General features: G+C 36.6%; 1 protein-coding gene across 5 annotated transcripts in view; it reads right to left on the minus strand.

Annotated features, from left to right (window-relative positions):
* The window catches only part of EPHA6 (EPH receptor A6), a 730500-nt gene that overhangs the window by 220850 nt on the left and 487034 nt on the right, over positions 1–22616 (minus strand). For 4 of the 5 annotated variants that reach the window (XM_064496237.1, XM_064496232.1, XM_031457432.2 and 1 more), the window contains one exon: positions 2944–3052. In XM_064496237.1, the coding sequence (XP_064352307.1) occupies positions 2944–3052 (109 nt within the window). Of the gene's footprint in view, positions 1–2943; positions 3053–22616 lie in introns of those variants that run through there. The other variant, XM_064496251.1, reaches the window with a different exon arrangement.

Genomic DNA, 22616 nt, shown 5'->3' on the forward strand with positions numbered 1-22616 from the left:
AAACATAGAAATTCAAAGCTGAAAATAATCTAGTATAATTTTTTCATCATTATTAAATTCTCTTTTTAAGTGGTATTCAAATTCTGTTTCAGGAATCCCAAATAAAGATAACAGATGAGCCTCTCTCTCAAGTTTATTAGGCCAATCTTATTTAGCCTACAATGACTATAAGATCTTCTTTTAAGTTTGTCAGATTTATGTGTTAAGGCAATATTTTCTGATATTTTAATGAAATGCTTTTCCATATATGTATGTCCTATTTAAATCACTGTTCACTGAAATACTCTGAGGAAATAAGGCCTTAACTCATGTTCTACAGATACATAAAATATAACTCAAAAGTTACATCCAATTTTGCTATGCATTGAATCATTATTGAATAAAATATCATTTGAATCAATTTCCATTATGTACTTAGAGGCTCTTTTTAAAATTGTTGATAAATATTACACTGCTGTTTAAATGAAATCATACTTAAGAAAATTCTCCAAACTTCTTCAAAGAAACTTTCAAATAAGAAAATAAGAATCTTTCCGAATGAAATTAATCATCACATCTAAATTATCACAGCCTAGTTAACATGACATAATTTGGGTCTTTGGAGTTAAGATCACCTTATAGGACCTTATCATACTTAAATAATTAAACAAACTTTCTGGGCTCCAAACTGATTGTCTTTATCCATGCAAAGCATAGTATTATCAAGATATCAATGTCCCCAAATTCACACTGCATGGGCAGTACCCATGTTATAAATGGCAATGAAAATACAGTTTTTCTCCATAACATTTTTATAATGGTCGACTAAACTTATTGCAACCCATAAAGTGTTGGTATTTTAATTTTTTTTACCTGTCCAAATTGTCATTGTGACTTCACATGCACCAAAATTCTTTTATTCTCTTCTTTCCTTCCTTTTACCAGACTTAGATCTTTAATTCTCTCAGTGAAATTTTCTTCTTTTTTCCTTTCCTAGCCATTACTGTCTTTTAGTCCCCTCTGCTTGCAAGAGAGTTCTAGATAGAATCAGAACTTCAGCTTTTTTTTTTTTTTTAAGCAAAGAAGCTTATTCTTCCACCAGTACTTTTGCTTGTTTATTTTATAAGCTGTCCCCTGTTAGTGATTAAGGTTTTTATAGGTCATATCTGGTATTTGTAGGCTATGGTATTGAATATGGTGTTTTCAAACTAATTGTGGGTTAGTTTAGAGACTTCAAAATTTGTTTCCTGTCCACTGGAAAAGATGGTAGTATCAAAGCTGTAATGATGGCTAAGAGCTGTCAGAGAGAGGTTAGGTCTAGGTTCAAGGAGAGGAACAGGAGAGTGCTGAGCAGCAGTATCTGATTGTGGTACCACAACAGGCCCAACCAACAGGAAGACTTCAACATTATTTCCTGCATTCTTAATCAATTTTTTTTTCTTAGTATAGCTAGCATTCTTCTATCAGCTAATCAGCCTCCTAAAGCAGGAGACTCAGACACTCTCCATTAATTGAAAGAGTAATACTGTCTATTTATACACTTGAAAATTTTAAGTAAACATAGGGGTAAATGTGCCCCTTTTACAACTGATTTCATGAGGAAGTCACCATTTCAATGTAACCACATTAGAATATTCATGTATTTCTTTGTTCCTTGATAAATCTTGTAAAAGTGGATTTGTTACAACTAAATCTGATACTTTTAACAGGTAGGTAACAGTTAAATTTCCTCAGGGACCAACACTGGATAAGTGCCTTTCTAAGTATTTATCAATTTATTGGTCTATACTTTTAGTCTGCTGTCAACACTTCAGATAATATTTTTCCATATATGCATAACTTCTATAATTTTGTAATAAATTTTAATAAAATATTGGTATGTAAGAATTCAAAAAATGAATAAAACAAAGGGTGTTCATAGTTCATTGAACTATTGGCCCTGAGGTAGCTATATGTTATTTCTGGTAATTACCAAATATCAGGGTGTACTAGAGTCAATTAGGATGTGTACTATTTGGCTGGCACTGTTACCACAGTTTTAAATCATGATACTGATATTTTTTGCAGTATGTGTGTTTCAGATTATGAAGGAAACTCTCAAGATATTTTGTGCCACTGTTGATCATCTAAATGGAATGTTTTCCCCTTACAGCATTGAGAATATGAAGATTTCACAATTTCTGACAAAAGTCTGGGCCAAATAACAAGGGCTAAATAAAAAATAAAACTAATTCTTTTAAATAATTTCATACACACTTTCTTCATTCATATCTCTGTATTGTCACAGCTGGCTCATGGTAATAGTCTAATATACTTAAAAGTCAATAAATATTTTAACGCGTTGTCACACCAAACTGTGTAAAAATAAAAATCTAAGGTTTAGAGGGACAAAGCACTTTCACCAGCTGGTCGGGATTCAAACTGAAGTCTTTTGCTCAGTTAATTTATTGGTATTTTAAATTTTTATCCATATTACTCTTAAGTGGAGAAGTAACTTGATTTATAAAACCAATAATACAATTGTAATATAGATACTTTCAATATTTAATGGCTAAAATAAAACATTTCTATAACACTGTATTTATAAAACACTTTAATATAAATTGTTCAGTATCTCTGTTGAAATACTTTTTTCCAAGCAAAATTCCCTTTGTGAGAGAATGTGACTGTAGCAAAGAAAAAAATTCAGAAGTAACTTAGTACGTAGGATTTTATCATTCATCATTTTCAAAGTGTTTTTATCAAGTCTCTGGTTGCTTCCATATTCAGGGACCTGCTAACACAGAGAACCAGCCATAGTGGTTCTGTTGCCACATAAAGTTCACTGTCAGAGAGGAATCTGCCCTGATCCTTTTTTTTCCCACAGGTACACTTTGTTAAGTTTAAAAGCCCTTGAATACACAGTGTATATAAAAAGAATGGCTATTCACAAATCTTAGAAATGATCTGGTGTGCTTCCGTTACCTCCCAGTGATTAGGAAGAACAAAGTGAGAATGACGAGGAGAGTGAATCCTCCCACAGCCGCGGTGGCTATCACGAGTATCTGCCCCTGTTCTGCCGCCATGTCCGAAGCTGAAACACAGAAACAACACGCGCATTTCCCTGGGTGATATTTCACCACCACAGTTATTTTACAACTTAGTACATGCTTGAAAGCATGGTAATGGATTCCAAAACCCCCACCATATATGCCCTTTATCTGCTGTCTTAAGATGCAAACCCAAAATGAGGGCTGAAGATTGAGGTCATAACCCACAGCATAACCTTTCCTTTTTTTTTTTCTTTTTTCACAAAAATACCAAGAAAGTAGATGGATTCTTAGTACCCTTCGTTTTAAGATTAGGTATGTTTTGCAAACTTAGATTGGCAGATGGACTAAAGGAATTTGTTTATATAGTTGCTGAATTATTTCCTTAAATGGTTTTGCCAACTGTTGGGCCGAACACTGTAAGCCTGCTAACCTTGTAATTGCCCAACTGAGAGACCAAAGAAAGAGTCAGGGGACAGAGACATCAATAGTCTATTGTTAGGGAATCTTACAAATCTGAAGCAGTCCTGGAGTGACACGCCACCCCGTAAGGCAGACAGCAGGCAGGATGCAGCAGCCTTCACTGCAAGGCCAGGAGGTGGGGGTGGGGTGTGGTTACCATTTATAGGGGGAATTGATGGCAGGTTGGCTCATCAGTTACCAGGGAAACCAGCAGCTGGGGCAGGGGCAAGCACATGGGCAGTTACTGATTAAGCCCAATAATAAAGAGGATTGGGTAGTCACATAAGTAGGGTGTAGGGAAAGCAGGGACTGGTTGAGCAGGGGATGTCCAGAGAGCAAGAGAACAGCTGTCCTGAGTGTCCTGATCATATGCCAGTGAGCCAGGCTTTACACATAGTTTTGATGCCTGTATTCACAAAGTGGAAAATTACTGCATAATTTGTTTTAAGAATGAACTTCTTTAAACTTCATAGAGCTTAATTCAAACGTCAGTTATGAATTCACCCTCTGCAGCACAAGGTTGTACACAGTAGGTGCTTAGATGTTTGACTGGCAATCATTTAAAAACTGACATTTAAAACCTTCCTTGTTTGAAGAAAAGTACCGACTATGGTTGGTAATAGCATATTACTTCTCTCACTGACAAAACTATCAAAACATGTGCTTGCTGCATGTTTCACTAACCGGCCAGGAATCTTCTAAAAATATCTTAGCTTATTTAATTCATTAATACTTTTTGTTCTCTGTATTACTGAAGTTTTCATGAGATATACTTTTATGGGATGGGATATGGACGATTGCCTAATAATAGAGTTAAGGAAACTGAAGCCCAGAGAAGTTAAAGAACTTGACCCAGCTTACACATGACCATCACCAGAAACCAGGCTTTAGATTTTTATTTCATTTCTCCTTCCAATGCTATAACTCGCTATAATAATTCAGTTAATTATCAATATTACAAACTATTAAATTAATCAGTACCTCCACTATCCCTTAACCTGAATAAAGCTTGACTTCTATTTTGATTACTATCAAAACATTAATCTAATCACTTGTAAGTAGCAAACTGAATCAAAGAAAGAATATAACTGAAAAGCAAACCACTTAATTCTCTACCATAATAATTTAAATTTATTATACCTGAATACTTTCAGGCTTCCACAGAAGTAGCTCTTTTTTCTGGGAATCAAGTATGTAGTATACTATGTGCAAATTAATATACAGAGTAATAACTTTCTCATAAAAATGACATATCTACTAGAGAATGTCTAAACCTTAAACACTATTGTTGAGTCAGTAAGAAACAAGTTACAGCATTTAAGAGGCTTTTTAGGAAATCTAAATGTAAATAAAAATAAGTCACTTATGTCCAGTTTTTAGTAAGAAATTTACTAAACATTGAAATTAGATTTTGGTCACTCTGATTAAATCAAGGTATTTCAGGCAATCTATTTCAGTGTTGAGTTGTAGCTCATAATCTGTGCAGAGACAAGATAAATAGTTACATTTTACCCAATAAATAATGTACTGAAGATTTTTTATTTGGCCCGCACTGGATTTCCTAATCTTCCAAATAGCACTGATATCATGGGAATTAATGTGTGCTCTAAAATGTCACATTTTCTCATTGAAAATTATTGAATAGCAAATTTTAAGGAATACATGTTATAGGAAACAACATTAACTTTTTGAATTTAAAGAAGGCGGCATTTAAAAAGAAAACATTATTTACTTACCAATTGTTACATTTATAAAATATATAATATAGTTCAAGAGTTTTAAACCTAGAGCATGTTATTTTCACAGTAGCCAGGTAGCAAGTGATTTATTGAGACCATGTATTCAAAGCTCAGATGGAGAAGATTATGTAATTGGGTGCCTTTGGAAAATCAGATTACTTTGTTATAGAAAATTGTGTTGTTTAACTTAAATAATTGCCTAGTAAACTGCCAGCTCTACTAATACATCTTCTTTTTCGCTCGTGTGATTACATGCTTATGAACTTTGCTTCAATTAAAATTTTAATTGGATAACAATATTAAGTTGTGACATTTTGAAAAATGCCTATTTTGCATAATTGTTTCTTAAACCTCTGTACTAGGAATTCTAAATACTCTTCTGTTGAGAATTATATATATATATGTGTGTGTGTGTATGTATGTATGTGTATATATATATATATATATATATATATGCAATAAGTCATTTGAAAATAAGAGTATAAAATGTGATGCACTGTTACACTAGGAGTAAAATTCTATGGATGATGGGGCTGGGATGATTATGTAAATATTGTGAATCTCTTCATCCTCATCAACAAAAGCCACTATGTATTTAATAGTAAACTACCCCTAGAATTATGCTTAGTGCTTCAAAGTCATTATCAAATTTATCTGCACAACAATCTTAATAGGTAGGTACTATCATTATTCCTAGTTTAAGTGGTTGTGTTACTTGTCTGAGGTCACACGTCTTGTACACAAGAAAACTGGCCACTCAGCCCTGATTTGTCAGGCTCTAAGCCCATACTTTTGTCACTATCTTGCACCCTCTTCACTAACATCATAACTGGCCAGGGGCTGTTTTGTGTGTTCTAGAACAATCATAGCCTTGCTTGACCTTTGTTTCATGTGTGTAAAATGAGAAAGTTGAACTAAATATCCTTAGCACAACCTTTCAGAGCAGTTTTACTATGATATTGGCTTATTCATTCAGCAATCAAACACTGGGAAGAACAAGGTTTGCCATAAAGAAATAAGAGGAAAATTCAGGGTCTGTGCAGAGGCTTTTGGTCCTGACAGAGAGAATTTTGGCCTTTTGATTGTATTCATGTTGGTCAGTTACAGGGCTCCGACTTTATCTCAGGAGAGAGTCCAAAGCCCTTAACTTTGTTAACAAGACTCTCTAGAAATGGCTCCAGCATACATCTCCAGATTCTTCTCTTATCATTCTCTATGCTACATTTTTCCTAGTTCCTTCAATGCACCTAACTTTCTCTCACGGTCAATTCCTAGTCAGTCCTCCTACCTAAGCATCACGTCATTTTCCGGTTGTTTAGATTTCGTTAGGTCCCCAGACACATGTTCCCATAGACCCTTGTACTACTTTTACCCACATATTTCTATCATGTTTTATTGAAATTTCTTAAAAAAAAAAAAGTACTCTGTCTTTTAATTAGATTGCAAATTCCATGAGGGCGGGGACTGTATTCAACATAGTACGTACAGTGTGTCGAATGATGACATCCCCTCCCTCCTCCACCCAAAAAAAGGAATTTGTAGGTATAATTAAGGACCTCAATCAATCTGGATCAACCAGGTGGGCCCAAAGCGATGACCAGAGTCCTTATAAGAGACAGGAGAAGAGAAAGAGGACAAGGCCATGTGAAGACAGATGAAGAATGGAGTTATGTAGCCATAAGCCAAGGAAGGCCTGGAGCCATCAGATGATGGAAGAGGCAAGAAAGGATTCTCCTCTAGAGCCTGAGGAGAGAGTGTGCTTCTGTTCTAAGACACCTTGTTTGGTAATTTGTTGTACTAGCCCTAGGAAACTAATGCAGAGCCTGATATATGGTGGTAGCTCAAGAATGGATTGAATGCATTCATTGACTGCATTCATGTACATTGGATAATTATGATAAAAAAAAAAGTCAGATTAACCCCAGATAATCCATACCCTCACCTTCCCCTTGATAACATAGAAATTTTACACTGAAGGTAAGACGTTTTGTATGTGAAGTAAGTCTATCCAACACTATGTTAATCAGAAGAATCCAATTCCGTATTCTTGGAGATAATGCTTCTGGGAAGGCAGGGACTACTACAAAGTACAGACTTTTACATTTAATTAGGCTGAGCAGATAAAGCTTAGACATATGAATCCAAGGTTGAGAATTTATTACTTCATTCACCAAATGTTTATTGAGCACTTATTACACGGCAGGCACTGGGGCAGACACTGGGGATACAGTGGTGAACAACAGACTTTCCTCCTGGATTTAAGGCTCAGTGGGGAAGATAAATGATGAACAAATAATTACAAGAGTAAAAACTGTTACAAAAGAGAAACTGCAGTGTGCTCTGAGAATAAACAGCATCTGGCAGTGAGTCAGCAAAGTGGGAGTTTGGAAATATAACATGTTGGAGGGAGAAGAAAGAGGAAGGGGAGGGGAAGGAGAAGGAGAATGGAAAGGAAGGGGAGAGGAGGGGAGGATGAGGAGCCATTCTTGGTTAGAGGCCTCAAAGACTTGACTAATTGACAGACACTTAGACAAACAAACCATAAAATTATCTACCAAATGGATTCCATAAAAATATAGTATAGCTATAAACTCCTCTGTTGTGAAAACTTGCCTGTGGTACCACCTATTAATTTTTTTCAACTCTGAGAAGAAGTTTATTTGTAATTAGCTTTGTAGGAGAAAATGTATATATATTTATAATTTACCCACACAAGAACACCATAGAGAGCAAACCTGTCCTAAAAAGAAACACAGTAAATCCACGGTAAGAAGTAAAATTTATTTGTGACTGGCTCATTGGAAATGTTTCTTTGCTCTATGAAATGAGTCTGTAGTCTTAGAAAAAGGTAAGTATATTAAAATGATATATTTCATTTTATGGTTTGGAAAGAAGCACACTTCCTTAAGAGGAAGCAATTCTCCAAAAAGAGTTGCAAAATTGTTGGTGAGCAGGTCTTAGCCCTAGCCAATGCCTGGCATAAGTCATGATGACATTATTAAGAAGGGTTTGCTTTAGTTGTTTATATTTAAAGAAAAAAAAACTGAAGGTCTTTACTTGGAATCCAAATTCTTAAAAAAATAGATTTCGTGTCTTTAGGAAAGTATGAGGGAAAAGCAATTGGGCTATTTTTAACCAAAGAATTTTCTTATATGAAGGCATATGATTTTGTCTCCGTGTAATCAAGATTATTCTAGTTTATATTTACATTTCAAAGTAAAATCTGTTATTTGTATTTTGTGCCATTTTCTATGCAATAGCTTTTTAAAGTTAACTCTTTTCTGTTTGAACATGTTTTTAAAGTTACTGAAACAGCAGTTATATGATTTTTTTTAATAAAGCATTTCTCAAAATGCTGCCCAGTGAAAAATGGTGGAATGCATTTGTTTCATATTCACATGTTTTATTTATGACTCTCAATTTTAGAGTAACTATTAAAATTTCAAATGATATTATCTCATCACTCCACCAAAATAATTTCTTAAAACACAACAGAAATCTCAACAAAGTAATGGATGGACAGTACCTAGTAAGTTAATCTTAGGGTTTACTGGTAATCAATTCAGGATCTCCTTAGCATTATTTTTTTTTTTCAGGAAAAAAAAATTCCCCCTCTCAGGGTATATATTACAATCAGGATTGGTTTGACCTTCTGAAATGAGGCATATATATAAACATGTAGCAGTATACAATGGAGACTCATCAATCTGTAAAATCTCAACACTGTATGGTCATGTGGACATAGGAGTGTGAGACAGGAATGAAAGCTGAGGAAATACTCCTAGATGAAGATAATCTTGTGACTTTGCAAATAATCTTATACTCTTGGCCACCTGGACTTGAACCTGAGGTCATCTTTTATTTTACCTTTCCCTAAAACTCCAGGTCCAGAGTCAGATCTTTATTGTGTCTTCCATTGTCTTTATTACCACTGGTATCACCTCTAAGGCTCCAGCCTCACATCATTAGGCTAGTTTAATAATTTTCTATTAGATTGCCTTTCTACAGTGTCTCTTTCTAACTCATCCCCCAGTATGTGGTCAGATAATTATCTTCAAAATAGTATTTTGAAATATTCAGACTTTCTCATTTCCCTAGAGGGTAAAATCATTCCATCTCAGTAAGTACACCATTCTTAGAAGAGTCCAAGTCTGAAACCTTGGACTTAAGCCCTCACACAATTCAGGTGGTTTGTCCCTGCATTTCAAAGTATTTCTTAGATTCATTCCCATTCTCTCCCACCCCCACAGGGATTTTCCTGGTTCAGATACTCATGTTATCACATGTATTTGAATTCGGCTAGATAGCAACTTCAATTATGTGGAATGCAGTGGAGCAGTGGTAAACAAGACAGACAAAAAGAGCCTCTGAAGAGAACATTTGACAGGTGTTCACGTACTAAAGAACGCAGGGTTTACTCGTAGAACAGCCGCAGTGCCTCACACTCTTACTTCAGACATGTTTATTGATTTCCAAGCTCACAAAGCAGTGTAGTAGATGTAAATTAAATGTTAAGGTCAGGCATGAAATATCTAAAGAGAGGGAGCTGAATGGAAGTGCACACTGCTAGGCTGACTGAAAGAAAAAGCAGGAAAACTGAAAATCTCACATAAAGTTTCAAAATATATACTACTCTGGAGCCAGGAATTTAGGATCAATAGCCCTATAAAATTCAAGGCACACCGAAGGGCTCACTATGTTAAAACTCAGTACATTAACATGATCATCCAAGGTCAATTAAAAACTGCTGAGATTATGTCCAATATATTTTATTTAGAAGATAGGAGTTTGTGGATGCATGATTAGAAAAATGTTTCTCTCCAAAATATTTAAAAATTATAAAAATAACACTTTAAAGGCCAAACCTCTGTCTGAAAACTTCAACTATCAAAAATGGTTCATTTTCTGAAGATTTTCTTTTTTTTTTTTTTTTTTTTGGCCCATTTCAACTATACCATAGGCTTCTTGAGGACAGAAAGAATATAATTCAACTTTCTGTATCACATGAAGTCAACATAGTCAATCCTTACACAGAATAAGGATTAATGAATGTATACTTTCATGAAGAAGAGATAAAGACAGCGTTCTAGATACAAGGATTAAATGCCTCTGACTAAAAAAAAACTTTCATATATGATTAGTTTGGTAATAGTAATGCTTAAAAACATCCCAGTGACATAAATAATCTCTTATTCATTTGTATTTTGGTATTTAATAGATTCAGAAATAAATTAATAGAAAATAGTGTGAGTTAACTTTTTAATTCAAATATCCCTGCCTAGGCTTTGAATGAAGTAGATATTGAGAGGAAGAGGTACTGGCCTGAAACTGTATTAACACGTTCCTTTTACATTCATCCAGTATTTGATTCCATCTGCCAACAGGAAAAATATCTCTAAGACTGGTTTACAAAAGAGAGAGAGGAAGAGAGAGACAGAGAGAGAGAGACTACCAAGAGACTCTGTTCTACTCTTGTAAGCCAGCTACTGAATCTGTCTTCTCAGCTGGATGGAAACAAACCTCGTGGATCGTTTCTATTGAGGTAAAGACCCTTAGCTGGGATTATACTTTTTCAGAAAATGGTTTCACAGATGTCTTTCCTCCACTGCTCTGTCACTTCCCCAGAAACAATGCAATTCAATACACCAAACTGTGGCTACTCAGGGACACAGAAGATTTCAGGATTCACTCCTCCTGATGATCTTAATTTACTTGTCAGATAAAAATGCCAAATGACACAGGGATAATTGGAAAATGTGAGTCTGGTACGACTTGATGGAAAGGCAGAAGCAGAGGCAGGTGCTGTAGCATGATGAAACACTTTTTGTCTTTTTTTTTTTTTCCCAGAGATTCTTATCTGCATTAATAAATGGTCACGAGGCCTTGCTACAGGTAGGCTTCATGTGACAAATGTCAAAGAACAAAGAAAAGAGATTGAAGCATTTAAATTCCTGGAACTATTGTTAACATTCTAATTGTCAAGAATTTAATTTGTAATTTGTCTATATTTCATATAGTTACTGACAGTTGAGATACGTCTTTGATAACATTTTTTTTCAAATGAAATACTCACATTACCAAAATACATACTTCAACTTTTTTTTTTTTTTTAAAGATTCAGTGTAGAATTGAATTCCTTACAAATTTCACAAATTCCCTAAATCACTGACCTGGGGCCAATGATGTTCAATTTCAAACAGTATTCAACACGTACCATAATGTTAATAGTAGGTATTTGCATATTGGTAGGCACATACATGCACTTGAGGTTATAGCTTCTTAATATAAAGGTTAGTGTGGTTTGAGGTAAACAGGTTTGTAATTACATGTACAGAGATCACAAGTTTCGTAAGTCTTATAAAATAAAAGATTTACTTAGAATCTGTTTTCCATAGAAAAAATATTTAAAGAAAACAATCCACAAGAAATTGACACATTGTAACTGACTATACTTCAATTAAAAAAAAAAAAGAATAAAAAATACACATTGATTATTTAGAAAAAGTTCTAGAAAATTTCCTGAGGACATTCTTATTCATTGAGTCATTATTCATTCAAAAACAAAAAAAATTAATCATTTAGAATGTGCTGAACACTGTGCTGTAAGGGTTGGGGAGACAAAGAAAAGCAAAGCATATTTTCCTGTCCTCACAGTAGTTTCTCCTTAGTGAGGGGGACAGATGTGTAAACCTTCACTGTAACACAGTAACACTGTTGCTAAATGGAGGTATGTGTGAAGGTCATGAGGGAAGAGTAGGAGAGTAACAGCCTTGAAAGGAAGAAGGAAAGGAAGGTTTACAAAGGAGGTGATTCTTAAGCTCAAGCTGGAATGATGAGAATAAATTTGCAAGTCACCAAGGTGATGAATAGCTTTGGGACATTCTAGTCTGAAGAAACGACATCACAAATATGGAGACCCCAAAAAGCACAACATCTTCAGGAGCTTATTCTGTGTACTCTGGGAGGTCTGAGGCAAAGACCAAGAGGCCAAATAAGAAGCTGGACAGCGAGGCAAGTGATGGATCATGAACATTTAAATTGGCATCAGTCAGCATGCTTATGTTTTTCTCAAGTCACCTTTCATACTCAGGGTCAGAAGCAGAGTTGATAGACATGTGAATTTTATCAGAATTGCACTTCTTACTGGAGATATAAACTCTTGCAAAAATATGGAAAAAATCTTTCTGGAAATAAATCCAATAGAGAAGAAAGCAGAACTGAGACTGAGAAAGTACTGAGGACACACTGGAGAGCCTGAATTTGGCCTGAATCTCACACTACTCCTTGACTTTGGTTACAGAAAGCAATGATGACCCATTTTTTCAATAAGCCAGTTGGGGTTTTGCTACTTGAAATTGGTAGTCCTATTTAAGATAATGAACCAAAGAGGGAAGAATTTAGCTATATTTATCCATACACATATCCTAATACAAGGGGAAGGGAGGGTATGTGGGTCTTTATATTTCTATACTATGTACAATAACTTCTCATTGTTCATTATGTTTCTTGAGCTGGATATTCTCTTTCTCCATTTGCTATTTTTTAAAATTTGATGTTGAACACAGCCTTCTGAGTATGTCTGCCCCCATGACTGGATGGTTGGGTTGGAAGGATAAGGTGAAATGGGATGGTGGGGTTTAACCTTTATAAAATTACCTTTTGTTATACAAAGAATACCAAATACTCTGCCAAGAGATTCCCCCTCCTTTTTTTTCTTTAATAGACAGATTAGTTTCACGGGGAAATCAGTCCTGTTTATCATATATTTAAAGGATCTCACTCACCAATTTAATAAAAACTGAGTGAATGTAAAAACAAGCAAATCAAAATAAAAACACATGAACTGACATTTCTGGCAAGTTTAGCAAGACAACATGCCAAAATCAGACTGTGGAAGAATCTGCCCAATTTAAACCCATCTAATTATAAACTCATTACCACCAAATCTGGAGCTAAACAAATTCCTATGGAAGACCTTTACTTAATTTTCTCAGTTAATGAAAGCAGATTTGACGCTACACTTATCCTTTATATGGCTTCAGTAGAAGTATTTTTTTTAGATAGAAGTATAGTAGGTTTACAATGCTGTGTTAGTTTCTGGTGTACAGCATGATTCATACATATATATATATACGTACATATACATATATATTCCTTTTCATATTATTTTTCATTATAGGCTATTACAAGGTATTGAACATAGTAGGACCTTGTTATTTATCTATTTTATATATAGTAGTTATCAGCACAAGTATTTATGAAAGCACAGAAACCAGCAGTGCTGGAGTGGGGATGCAATCTCCCTTAGCTTTATGGACACAAGCGCAGTGCCCCAAGTGATTTAGATCCCAGGCGTCTAACAGGGACCTGCTACTCCTTACGCCAAAACTCATTTGATCATCCCCTGAAAGTGAGTAAGTTGTAGGGTAAGTTTTTGGATTCATTGTTGGAAACTGGTTGAAGCCTGGTCTGAATAACACCAAACAAGTTACACTGACTCCTAGCCAATTACTACCACTGGTTCTGGAAAGATTTAAGGAGAATCAGCTCTGTTTTAAAAAGGACCAATCCATAGTCCTATAAAACTATGGCTCTATCAATCTTCTCAGAGCCCCTCAATTATTTAAGTTACATTTTCCCTTAAACCACAAGTGAGGTGTCCAAGTCAAACAGTTTGTACTAGAAGCAAGAGGGTTTTGGGTACAGTATTTCTCTACTATTTACTGCTATTCTTTTCAAGAAAATAAGATTGTGTGTTTTGCATATTGCTCTTTTACTGGACTTTTACTTCACTGCCCAGAGAATCAGGTTAACTCAAAACTGAGGCTTAGTATGATGATTCTGGAAACATGGGAGTAAATAAATACCATGCTAAAAATTGGTGAACTAAAGGGGAAAAACTTCCTGACATACCCATTCACAATTTCATGTGATACAAATCAGCATTGTGTTTTATTTATTCATCTTTTAAACTAATATCTTCACAATATGATACTGATTGTAGACAAACTGCTTTTGAGCCATTTTGGTAGATAGACTCACACCCTCTTTCTATATGCTGATGATATGGGTTTCACTTTCACCAACTGGAATTGATTTCTGGATACAAATAATTCTGCCATCCTACTGCTGCTGTAAAGAATTGTGCACCATCAACTTTATCAAAACTGAAATCGTTTTCTTTGGCAGACAAAAGGCAATGGTTCAAAACTCTACAAAATGAGACAACCTATTCCATTTTGTATAACATACTTTTTCCATAGCTTGTCCTAGAAAGTATACTGCAGGACTATGCAGCTCAATATATAATGTTTTCCACAGGAAAAGTCCTCCGTGGGGTTCCTTTTGATGATTTGGAACACCTGCTCTGAAAATTTTCCAGGTCAGAATCATCATTTTTTTTGTCATGTGGTGTGGAACTCTGGGCTTTCAATTTAGAATAGGCTTAATTGTGGGAGTGGATTCAAATCTGCTCCCCAAGGACAGTCTTTGCCTTGCCTGCGGCCCATTTCAGTGCTAATGTGGGGAGGTTTTATTTTTGCCTGAGCAAAAACGTCGGTTGGGCACCTTAGCTTTAACAGCAGAAAGATATCTGCATTTCCTTTACCTTCCACCATCCCTCAAGACAAAAATTGAGAATTCACATTATAAGCCTTCATTAAACACTAGTAAGCATCTTTTAGGGTATTTGTTCAGAGTACACAGAAACAGCTCCTGTCTCCAAAAACTGCCTCACCCAGGGCAGGGCCTTAGAAGACTGTTCTCTCTGTCTTCAGCTCCCAGTCTTGAATTGGGAGATCTGATTCAAACTGGGCCACCCACATTCTCTCTTCCAGGAATTTGGGATTAGGATTGTGAATGAAAATACTGCAACTGTATCAGTAAACAAAGAATGCTGAAACCAAGTCATCAGTGGCTGCCACCACCCCCAAGTGAGGACAGACCTGCAGTCCAGCCTCTGCAGCCACTCACAGTGGTGCCCTCTGAGTGGACTCAGAATAGTAAAGGACAAAATAATGACCCTAGATAGCTAGATGCTTGTCAAAGGAATGAATTCAATAAACCCAAATGTTTGCTTCCTCCCATACATAGAAAACCACTAAATTCTTTAACTGGAGATGCCTGCTTTTCTTTAGATAACAGGTAATCTTTTATTGTTCCAACTACCTGGTCTTTGCTGTAAAGCTCCTATATATCCTAGCTCCTCCCCTACCTCTTCGGAGCAGTCCCTCAGAGCGTCTGAGAGGCTGTCATCCTGGCTCTGAGTCCTCCCGCCAAAGAAAACATAACTCTCAACTTTTAGGCTGTGCATTTATTTCAGTCGACAGGAATTCACCGTGTTGGCTATTTTGATCAATGGTTGAAATGAAGGGGAAATGTGAATTTGCAAGCCATGGGGCAGATAAGATACTTTTTCCTAAATGAACATAGATGCAGGTAAAACTATCCTTGAGAGAGAGAAACAGAGATGTGTGACTTTGTGGACCAAGAAAAAGATTGGCTGCCTTTCATTTCCAGGGCTTTCCGATTTCTTGTTTCAGTCCTTTTTGAAGCCTGGATTTATGCCCCATGTTTCCCCTGCAGTCCTGTCTGGGACATTTTTGTAGCTCTTTTCCCTTAACTTAGCTTATGGTATTTTTGGTACTTAACAACCAAAGGGTCTTAGGGTATTCTAATTTTCGGTTCCTGACCAAAGGACAAAACACTTAGAAAATAGATTTGAGGGGTGATTCTTTTCATTCATTCACTGGGTATATTTTCTCTTTTGAAGTCTGTATGCATGGAATACACTAAGTAACCTTCCTCTCTCTTTATCTCACTCCATTCATAGGAAAACCACCTTCAGTCAGTGACACTTTACTTCAGGTCTGCTTCTATCAAAGGCGGTGGTCAGAAAACACCACGTGAAACAAACAAACTTCTGCATTTGTTGAAAAAACTCTGCTTGAGGCCATTATCCTCAGTGGCCTCCATACAGCTTACCTCCAGCATTTGTGCTTCATATTGTAAAAGCATGATCACTTCTCTATTCTCTGGCTGCTGCCAGAAATCTCAGAGGCAGAGATGGTGAACACACACAGCATCACTAGTAATAATGATCAACACAAGACTTTGTTCCCTCTTGTTTTTGTGGATCTAATTTTCTACTTCCAGTTCTGGTTTATTAAACATTTTATACATTAACATTTTGTCTTAAACTGCCTCAAATGTTTTTAGGGAGACAAGAAATGCAAGTAAAAATCAACATTCCTCTGTTTAGTTAGTCAAGCTTTCTGAGAAGGCATCCCCATAATAATTAAGGGCAATTTAGATGTGTTAGCATGTATGTGGGAAAAGTCATGCTACTTAGTGGCTGAAAGCATTCAGCTTTCTTTCTAGAACATGAAATTTGACGATCAGTGTAATTCTCTCACACCTCTAATAAGTGATATTAATGATTTAGATTAGTTATATATGTTTGGGTGTGCTCTGTTAAGCAATATTCTTGATTAAATAATTCTGAATGATTAACAAAAAATTTAAGAGAAATCACTCTATCACCTTTTAAAGCACATGAGAAGAATTTCTAAATTTCATATTCTTACTAGATTCACTAATTCATGTGTTAAGCTCTTCCCTCCCAGTCCCTGCCCCTGCCTCTCAGGCAACAGAAGTGCATATATCTAGCTTCAAGTGAGTTTTTCTATTCTGCTTCTCTTCTGAAGATCAACAAAAAGTATTTTTCTAATTGTTTTCATTTTCCAAACTGAGTTTTGGCATTCTTCACCTGCCCGGATCCCCCGATTTCCATAGCATTAGCTACTGGAAGCCTTAAGCTAAGGATGCATATAAGACTATATCAACTATCCTCCCAGTCATGGACCAAATAAGATGCCCCTTCTCTCCTCAACTGTGTTAAATTCTCAGGCCTTACTCTAGATGTCACTGATCAGTGCTAAGGTAGAATTACTCCATCAACTTCTTATTTACCCAATTTGCTTTCATTTCCATTAAAATACTTCTCTATCTTAAGCAGATAGAGTTTCATGTGTGAAAGTTTCATGTGTGTAGGTTTTTTTTGTTTTAATAAAAACATTAAATTTTTCTTGCCTGCTTCTATTAATAATCTCAAGGGTTGGGTAGAGCCTAATCATGAATGATATACTTTTACAGTCCTTAAAAATATTGCTGAATTCAAGCAAATAGCAATTTCAAGGTACATAACTTAAAAGAAGATCACCATGGGTGTTAGTGGGTGTCTTAATTGCCTATTTCGTTAATACAATTTGAAATCCATCATCCCAGGGGACAGTTTAGCAAGAAGAGAGAGGGAAAATGACAAAAAGACATCCAGGTAGTTCTAATAGGATGCAGTTGGTAAGATGGATAAATACAAATAGTGAGAAGTGGGTCTCTAATGGACAAAAATTGGCTGTCAAGGATTTAGAAGGATTCAAAAGGCATTTTGCGCTGCAGTACAAAACACGACAGAAAAAAGAAGAGAGTGCTAAAGGCCTCCTAGTCGCCTTGGTTTGTTCCCACATGGTGCTCTGTCTGCCGGGCAACTTGGGTTAATTTGGAAAAGAATGCAGTAGCCCTCTTTCCAGGCATTATGCAAGGTAAAATGTGATTTTATAAAAGTTCAAAAATTCTCAAACTTGTATCCATTCCATAGTTTGAAAAAGTTAAATCCTTCTTCAAACAGGATACTCAAACTTATTACTTACAGAAGTAGTTGCATAACCAATACCTATTCTGAGTCACAATATAGTTTTCAATATACAGCTGAACATGATTTTCTGTGGGATGCTTATTCCTTTGCAAGGAAATCAGTTATTCAGTTATTTATTTCATTCTCAAACATTTATAATGGGGTAGGCAGCTATGGGTAATAAGTCATGTCATTTCTTGTTGAGAGCCAGAAGAGGACTCCACAGAGGGTACCCTAAGGGAGGTTTCTTACCAGAATTACATTATTTTTCTTCCTTCTTAATTTTTTTCTTTCCTGTTTATGGAGATGAGTGGCAGCTGATTCACAGCCCAGGATCACTCAAAAAATCATATTAGACTCAGTGAAGGAGTCCCCCTCAGAAGAGTATGTGATTATTATAATGACACTTTTAAAGTGCTTACGTGTGCCATCTGCAGTTCTGACACTTCACGTGTCCTGACCTCTTTAATCTTCACATGATATGAGACAGTAGTATTACAAGCTTCACTTTATAGTTAGAGAGACTAAGGCACAGGGAAGTTAATTAACTTGCCCATAGTCATGCAGACAGAAGTGGCAGCACCAGACTTCAGTATCGATGGTCTAGTACCGGAGTTTGAGCTTCTAACCACTATGCTATGCTGTCCGTTGGCACTAAGACTTTTTATAATTTAAGTATTTAAAAGAAAGGTGGCCCAACCCATACGTAGTTTGATTACCACTGAAAAAGGATGGACAGTGATTCCGAGTCCACAGGATGATGTTGCTGGAATGGGACTGATGGAGGCTCCCTGACTTGCCTACTATGCTGGCTAAGATCTGATATCTTAGAAGTTCAAATGTGGAGCTTCTTTCCTTGTCTGAGTCCAGTTCTCCACCACTTAAGCCCTGGAAGGTCAACTCATCTTGGAGCATCTCACTCATTCTTATACATTACCTATAAAAATTAAACAAAAACTAACACCAAGAGTAGCGAACCATCTCAAGGGTGAGCTAAGAAGCATGAAAAAATAAATGTCAAAGGGAAGGATCAGAGAATGACTTGATTGCCATTGTAGGATGTCTACATGCAACAAGACAACAAAGAATATTGTTTTATTTTTTTAAGTACAGCTTTGAATTTGCTAGAATGGAATTTTACAGTTGAAAATTAATAACAATAAAATCTGTATTAATAATCAACACTTACTGAGCTATAAACACATGCTGGATAATCTGCCAAGTACTTTACACACACTGAACCACTGCATACTCAGAAGAACACCAGAAAGTAGGTGGTATTCTTATATCCATTTTCAAGATGTAGAAACTGAGGCACATGGTGGTTAACTGACTTGCCCAAAGTCTGGTATCTAGAAAGTGATAAAGATCTAAATTCAGGGTTCAGTACAAAGCTTGAGCTTCTAACCAAAATTCTTCTTCACTAGTTCTCTTTAGTTGTTGATTTATCTGTGATATATCTGCCAAATGGAATTGCTTGAATCAGCTGATATCATGAATAATCTCCTTGTTGTTTATGCTTATTTATATCCTTCCTTTTCTTCAAGGCCAACCACAAAGCCCTCCCCCATGCAGTCTTTTTGCCAGCTGCCTAGCTCACAGTCATAATTAGGATTTTAGTGAGAGTTAACATTTCATGACCACATCAGGAGGGAGGTACTCGCTAACCTCCTCCTCAGCTTTACTCTCATCCAGAGCGCTTCTCATCACCTGTCTGAGATGGACTTCTATGAGACACAGATTCTGCACTGGGGCTCTGTCTGCGGCAGGTTTATTGAGGAGTGACCTCAGCACAGACATGCAGGGGAGGGAGGGAAGTAGAAATGGGAAAATGGAGCAGTTGAACTGTGATGTGGTGGCTACAAAGACCTCAGCCAACCTCAAGGAGTTCTGGAGCTGAGGTGGTCCCTCAGAGCTGTCCTGAACTGAAGCAATGGGACCAATCTTTGTGCCTCTTACTGATCAGTCTTGTGTTCTGGCTGCCCCTGTGGCACGCATCCTCTTTTGGACAGAGGCGATGTTGGGGAAAGGAATTCAACGGTGTGTCTTCAGCAACAGCACAGCCACGAGCTGAGAGTAGGTCTGGGTCCTGAAGCGGGGGTTGAGGCAACACACCGAAGCTCTGCATCACCTGACATTCTAAATATTTTACTTATTGTTGGTTTATTGGCTCTTTGTCTATTTCTGCTCTATCCCTAGCATGTGGAATAGCACTTAGTACAGAATTCAGAATGGGTTCTCACGAATATTGGTTGAATGAATCATTGTACAAGCAAATGAATACATCTAGTTTTCGGATGAGGAAACCAAAGCTTAAAGAGACGAACTTGCCCTCCTTAGGTGCTAATGGCTACGGAGCATCAGAGCTTGGATGCTGATCCAGACTGGTCTAGCCCAAGGTTTTAATCACTTTGCTAGGAAGTTTCTCATTTGTAGAGCATGGTAAGATAATCTGGCACATTCCCTTTATTTTGCTGATGAGGAATTAAAGCCTAGAGTGCAGAATCCTCCTAGACCAAAACACCAAGTCCTATGTGGCCTTCCTGAATGTATCATTTTCCTTTAGCAATCAGAACACACAACAAAGTTACTTAGCCTGGGACAAATCAGTGACACGTTTGTGTGGCACATGAGTCTTGGTGTCTAACTTTGCTTTGCTAACATATCACCATTACCTCTATGATATCTAGATTCATGAAGTTTCCCAGATAACTTAATTCCCAGGACTTCTGCAGCTGACCAATTTTTGTTGAAGGTTTGGTATGGGATGGCTCAGCTCGTTTTCTCAGGAGGCTCTGGTGAGCAGGTCATAATTCACTGTGTCTTGAAAGTCCAGAGACCAACTACGAACTGTCAAGGAGAAATATGTAGGTTTACACGCTGGCAGAGAGCAAGCATGTGTTAGAATTTAAATTGATAATTCCCAAGGTTCTAGCACCTTCAGTAGGTGAATTCTTAAGGCTAAAATAGTCTCCAGGAAATTTAGAAGTTATGACATCTATAGGCATGACAATGAAAAAGATATCTGGAAGGTTTTATTTTTAGTGTGGATAAAGTGAAGGTGTGGAAATAATTAGATGTGCTGGCAATGGTTCCAGAAAAGTCAGTTATGGAAAGCTTGCTCTGACTGGGTTGCCTGTGTCCAAAACTACAGATAACTGGAAGAAAAATAAAAACTCAGGAAGGTTTTAGCTTCAGTAGCAAGATAAGGGGTGGCACTGTATGGCCCTTGCATACGAACCTAGCCCCTTGTCTTATATTTCCTGTACCAAGATTATCACCCCCACTGCTCCTTACCCGTTTCCTTGTACTCTCTGATGAAGCTACTGCTTCTCTAACTAGAGTGTCCATCAGAATTACTTGGAGGGCTTGTTAAAACAGAATGCTCAGTCCCATCCCCAGAATTTCTGACCCAATAAGGCTGAGGTAGGGTCTGAAAATTTGCACTTCTAACATATTCCCAGGTATAGCTGGATGCTTCTGGTACAGGGTTCACATTTTGAGAACCACAGTTCTAGCCACATTGAAATTCTTTCAGTTACTAGAAAGTTCCATAATCTTTCATCTCTACATGCACACACGAGAGACTCCCCAATCCTCTTATCCTATCCCCTCACCCCACCCTCCATCCCCAATATTTTCACGGCCAAGTTTTATTTAACTTTAAAGTCTCCTTCAAGATATTATTACTTTTTGGAGGACTCTGTTGACACAAATTGGTTTGGGTTTTTCTCTTTGTGCTCCTCAAAACAGCACATGTAACCTTGTTCAATCTCTTGTAATTTTATAAAAATATCACATGTAGCCCCATTTAACCTCATGTAATTTTATGAACTGCTCAACTAGCTTTTGTGAAAGCCAGGAACAAGTTTATTCTTTTCATCTCTGAATCCTTAGTGCCTGTCTCTATATCTGGCCTATTCTTTAATATTTTTCAATTGAGTGAAGGAGTGAAAAAATAAACTCGACAATTAAACATTCTTCTGCCTACTCTAGCTTTTGCTGCTTCCTTTCAAGAGCTCTTCACTTTCTTTCTCATTATGTCAAATTTAGGAACAAACTTTAGATCAAATTTAGAAATAAATCCTTTTACGTCCAAGGATAACAGCTTATGCAGCAATATTGAAAACAGAGCCAATTTCGCTCCATTTTAGAATGAGAATAGGAAGTGTGTATAAATGCAGAATAAATGCATTAAGTATATGTACATATATATATGTGTACATATGTATGCTAAGTTCAGTAAGTGTATTGTGATTTTATTATAGCAATGTTTATTGTTTACAGAAATGTTGAAATTGATTGTTGAAAAAGTCATTTGGTCTGCTCTCTGGTTTTGTAGCCAGTAAATACAAGATAACTATATAAGTTAAAAATACCTACAGTGCAAGAACATTTTAAAAAGGATGCTCAGTTTTCCAAAAGCATAAGAGAATATGAAACTCAGTTTGTTGTGACTCAGCTATTTTACATCTTGCGGTCAGGTTGCTACACTCTGCTCCTTTGCCCATCACAGAGTCCGTAATCTGCTCACGCCTGTATTGCTCAGGTTTGTGCGCACACAGCTAAATCTTTTAAACAGCTTCTGCTACTTTGCCAAGAATTCTTGTTACTCAATTTAAATTCAGGGAACTACTGTTTCCCTTGAAAAAGTAAAGTGTAATGCAAATACTTAAGCTGCTTCTTAGTTCTTCACACAGGCCTTGGTAGAGCTGG

The sequence above is a fragment of the Camelus dromedarius genome, chromosome 2 (genome assembly GCF_036321535.1).
Source record: "Camelus dromedarius isolate mCamDro1 chromosome 2, mCamDro1.pat, whole genome shotgun sequence".
Lineage (NCBI taxonomy): Eukaryota > Metazoa > Chordata > Mammalia > Artiodactyla > Camelidae > Camelus > Camelus dromedarius.